This window comes from Lissotriton vulgaris, chromosome 8 (assembly GCF_964263255.1).
Source record: "Lissotriton vulgaris chromosome 8, aLisVul1.2, whole genome shotgun sequence".
NCBI classification, from domain to species: domain Eukaryota; kingdom Metazoa; phylum Chordata; class Amphibia; order Caudata; family Salamandridae; genus Lissotriton; species Lissotriton vulgaris.
In genome coordinates, this window is record NC_141696.1 from 977,187,955 (window position 1) to 977,192,750 (window position 4,796).

Below are 4,796 nucleotides of genomic sequence, written 5' to 3' on the forward strand. Positions count from 1 at the left end.
CAAAAGGGCCCCACGCAGATCGTAGAGATGCTGGGGGGCTGATCTTCGGTGCAATGGCTGCTCGGTGGTAAGACTTCTCAGTCCCCAAAGCACAACATCAAGGGTGCCTCAGATGCTGCGCAGTCAGCTTTTCGGGGGTCTTTCAAGAGGTCCGGTCCCACGTCTCTCGGTGCCTCCACGGGTCCCTTCTTTGCAGGGACTGTGGATCGGGCTGTGAGAAGTCTGGGAGTCTGGGTTTTGTCAGGCTCTGGGCTCAGGCTCTGGCGGGAGGCGGCGGCAAAGCAGACACCGAGTTGCTGGATGGTGCCTGTGTTCACAGGGTGGCCACTCCTAGGCCACAAGGGAGATGCTCTTCAGTCTTCTGTGCAGCAGAATGTCGAAGTCCAGTTGTCTTCTTAGTTTCAAGTTGATTCAGGATGATCTGAGGTGCTATGGCACTGCTCCCACTCTTATTCCAGATCTGAGGGGTGGATCACCTGCTAGGTCCCTCCTCTGGGTGGGACCAGGAAGGGGGCGGTTACACCCCCTTTCCTTTGTCCAGCTCCTCGCCAGGCATGTCTGATTCTATTCAACCCTTGTCCTACCCAATACACAAAATCCTGTCTGGGGTGGTGCTCGCACCTCCCAAGGCAGGAAACCCTTTGTCCAAGCCTCCCTTGCTGGAAAGACTCCCAGCAGCAGGAGGTCAGACTTGTGTCTGTGGTGGCAGCATCCATTTTGTGATGCTGAGGCTCTGGTTAACTTTAACCGGGGTTAAGGCTATGTACATGTCGTGTCCCTCTAGAAGGGTGGAATGCTATCCCCGTCGACAGAATTGTCGAGGGGATAGTATTCCAAATCGTATGACACCTTACTCGACATGTTTTGATAAAGCCAAACCAAAGTTAGCATATAACCGCGAGGATTATAATGCACTTAAGAGTAAATGGTATGGCAATATCCCGGAACAGCTAAGGGAGTTGTTCCCGACAGCGGCAGACAGGCTCAGCTCATGCTAGAGCACCATCTCACATGAAACCACGCATTCTGCCCCCAGGATTGCAGGGGCCTTCCATAGGAATGGCTTATAGGTTAACATGTGTCCAGTTAAGGTTAGATATAGGGATACTATATCTAAGCAAGAGGTGATTACACCAACTTACCCCAGCTGAGTGATCAGCCAGTTGTGTCAAAATATGGAGGCCAGGGGTGGCACAATACATGCTGCAGCCCCTGGTAGGCCTTGGATACACCTATGCCCTGGGTACCTATGGTACACTGTTACAGGGGCCTATAAGGTGAACCAATTCCAATTGTGTTATGCACCTAAGGTACATGGAGTCCATTTTAAGGAGAGAGCAATCAGCCTGGGGCCCTGAATAGCAGGATCCCAGGCCAACTATGTCAAAAACCAGCTAAACACCAGGCAAAAAGTTTGGGGGTAACCATAGTCAGATATCCACCTTCCTACACAACCCCCCCCCCGCACGAAAGGAGATAAGGCTATCCTTGACCAGGTAAGCCTATATTGCCTAAGTGGCCATATAAGGAAGTACCAGCTCTGGCTTGGTAACTCACTGTCTCATGGTCCGCTAAGCAATTCCTCACCCTAAGGGTATCAGAGGGTCTCCACCATAGGGAATCTGTACCTGTGGTGTGTCTTTGCAAAGTTAAAGGCTTGTTTTGAGGTGGAGTACTGAAGTGAGTTTCCTCTGTAGGACTCAGCTTCCTCCAATCACTCTCCACCATGTGTGCCTTTCTTTCTCTGACTGAGTTGCACTGTGCTCCCAGGGTCAACCTCTGGCTGCCTACAGCTGGAGGCTGGGTCCCTTTGTTTGGCTTACTGGAGGGACAGGTCAGGTTTGGGCCCTTAGGGTCCCAGGTTTGGCTGTGCCCAACAATATCCATCTGGGGGAGGTCCCTAACTACTTTTAAGGGGGATCCCTCAGGAGTTTTTAAAGTCTTCACCTGACTAGGGCTGCTAGCTTCGGTGCCCCTAATCTGTTGATGGGGGTGCTTTATTTGACAGGGGGCCCTTTGGGGCTCACTGTCCTTCTTGTCCTCTGCAGCCCTGGACTGAGTAAGGCAAGGCAGAGAGGGGCAGGTTACCTGCTCCAGACTGGGTCCCACCTGAGAAGGGTCCACTGCCATCAGAGGCTCTGTCAGGCCAGGCCTAACAATCTCTGGGACAGTTCTCTCATCAGGGGTAAGATCAGTTCCCTGAGGAGGCTGATCCTTTCCTAATGTCTGGTGAGGTGGAGATTTCTCTTCCTCCTCCATGCTCTCTGTTTGTGTGGAGTTACCCATCATTTCAGGCTTAACAACACATGTATCTGTTTGAGTTTGGGCTGTGGCCATCACAGCCCCACCAACCTTTTCAGGAGGAGACTCAGTTTGGGTATGGACTGTTACCAGTACAGCCCTGCTACTCTTTTCAGGAGGGAAGTTAGCTAAAGATGGGGCTGAGATTTGCTCAGCCCTTCCAACCTTTTCAGGAAGGACATCTTGGATTGGGGCTGTAGCCATCACAGCCCCACTAACCTTTCCATGGGGATTTACCATTCTAGAATGGGTTTGCTGTTCAACCTCAGCCCAGGCTGAGATGTCCAAATCATTACCTAGTAGGCAATCTACAGGCAAGTTTGCTGACACTGCAACTCTCTTTGGGCCAGTGACACCTCCCCAGCTAAGATTGATGACTGCCATGGGATGATTGGTTTCTATGCCATCAATGTTTGTCACCTGATATTTGGCATCAGGTAAAAGTTGCCTTGAGGGGACTAGACATTCAGCCACCATGGTGATGCTAGCCCCTGTGTCTCTGAAGGCCTCAACTTTCAAGCCATTGATGAGGGGCTCCTGTCTATACTTGCTCAAAGTGTTTGGGCAAGCTGTGAAATTGGCAAACCCCATTCCAGTCTCACAGACAAGAGTGTCTGAGTTAGGGGACCTGGTTAGGCCAGAGTCCACCTGTCTTCCAAAAGTAAACCCACCCAAATTCTTGGGGGTGCTCCCACCACCTGGGGGACCACTGCTGACAGTGACTGGAGGTGTTGGAGCTGTCTTCGGAGGTATATTCTCCTTGTTACCATTCTTTGGACAACAGCTGTCTGTTTTCCAGTGTCCAACCTGTTTACAGGGATGGCAGTAAGGTTTCTTTTCTGTGGAGGAAGTGTTGTGGGGCCCACCTGTTCCATTGGAGTTTTGGGGCCCTTGGGAAGTCTTCTCTTTGGATTTATCCCCACCCTTCTCTTGAGGCTTGGTAGTCTCTTTCTTTTGGTCACCACCCTGGTTCTTAGGCCTGATCCTGGTCCTGACCCATTTGTCTGCCCTCTTACCCAATTCTTGTGGAGAGGTCAGATCAGAGTCAACCAGGTGCTGATGTAGAAGCTGATTTTGACAATTACTTAAGATTTGCTCTCTCATAATTAAATTATACAATCCTGTATAGTCAGTAACCTTACTTCCCAGCAACCAGCCCTCCAGAGCCTTAGTGGCACTTTCAACAAATTCAGACCTGTCCTGAGTCTGTGTCTTCTGGGTCTCTCTGAACATTAACCTGTACTGTTCAGTGGTTAAGCCCAACCCATCAATCAGAGCACTCTTCAGGACCAGGTAGTTTCTAGAATACCCATCACTAACTGTGAGGAGTCTGTCTCGGCCTCTACCTTCAAAGGAGAGCCACAAGATTGGTGCCCACTGCTCCTGAGGGATCCGCTGTACTCTGCAGGCTCTCTCAAGTGCAGTCATCCATTTGTGGATATCATCCCCAGCTTTGTAGGGGGCACAATCTTACTCAGGTTTCTGCTATCAAAAGACCTGTCTTTATCCTTCTGGATATTGCTGCCACCAGTGGGTACTAACCTACTCTCTCTAGGCTGTCTTGCTCTAGCACGTTTCTCTTGGGCCAGGGCAACTTCTAATTCTTGCTTCTGGATCCTAAGCTCAGCCTCTCTCATTTTGGCCTCATGTTCCCTTCTCTGAGGGCTAGTCAGCTCCCTTCTGGAGTGACCATGAGAAACTCTAGAAGCTTGGGAGGTATTGGATTCACCTGAGTAATTCCTCCTCCTCCTGGGCCTCTGGTTAAGTCCACTTGGAGGTCTGGGTAAGGTCACACTTAGCTCAGTCCCAAGTACACTTAAGTTAGCCTGGCTAAGCCCTTTGGCTAGCACCTGACTATGTCTACCATCATCAGAATCACTGCTCCCTCCTTCTGTCTCCTCTTCTTCCTCCTCCTCATCAGGCTGAGTATCTCTAGTGACTTGGTCATCGTCATCTAACTGGACTACAGAGACAGGGGTGTCAGTATTGTCATCTTCAGTGGGAGAGCCTCCATCAGCATTCCCTGTGGGGTTTGCTTTAGAGGTCTTTAGAGCCTCAGACTGGTCTAAGAGCTGTCTAAGGTGGTCTGTAGTAGGGGATGGCCCTGTCTTCAGACCTCTTAAGGCACGAAGCTGCCTTAGCTCCTTAAAGGAGAATATAGCAAATTTGGATGGTGCCCTTGGAGGGTCACTCTCAACAGGAGTAAGTCCAGTGGACCCTTCTGCTTCAGACATTGCTCTAGTGTGGGTGGATATGTTGCAATCTACCTACACTGGTGTTTACCTACTAAACCTATCTAGTAGTTGTAGTCAGGGTGTGCTACTCCCTATCCTCTACAACAACTAAGTTCAGTAGAACTTAAGTATACTAGTCTTGTTGTATATGTACCTAGCAGGTACCTGTATGATATTTCAAGTGATATTATCAAAGATTGTAATGGTAAAACAACAGCAAGCTCAGATCCCAATCCGCTGCTCACCAATGTGAGACGTTGG

At 50.1% G+C, this 4,796-nt stretch overlaps 1 protein-coding gene across 1 annotated transcript; it reads right to left on the reverse strand.

The window, feature by feature from the left end:
- Window positions 1-1,482: 1,482 nt before the first annotated feature.
- LOC147698199 (uncharacterized) lies at window positions 1,483-3,405 on the reverse strand. Its single transcript, XM_086933408.1, has one exon. It carries the CDS (start codon window positions 3,403-3,405, stop codon window positions 1,483-1,485), a length of 1,923 nt encoding a protein of 640 aa, XP_086789534.1.
- Window positions 3,406-4,796: the final 1,391 nt, after the last annotated feature.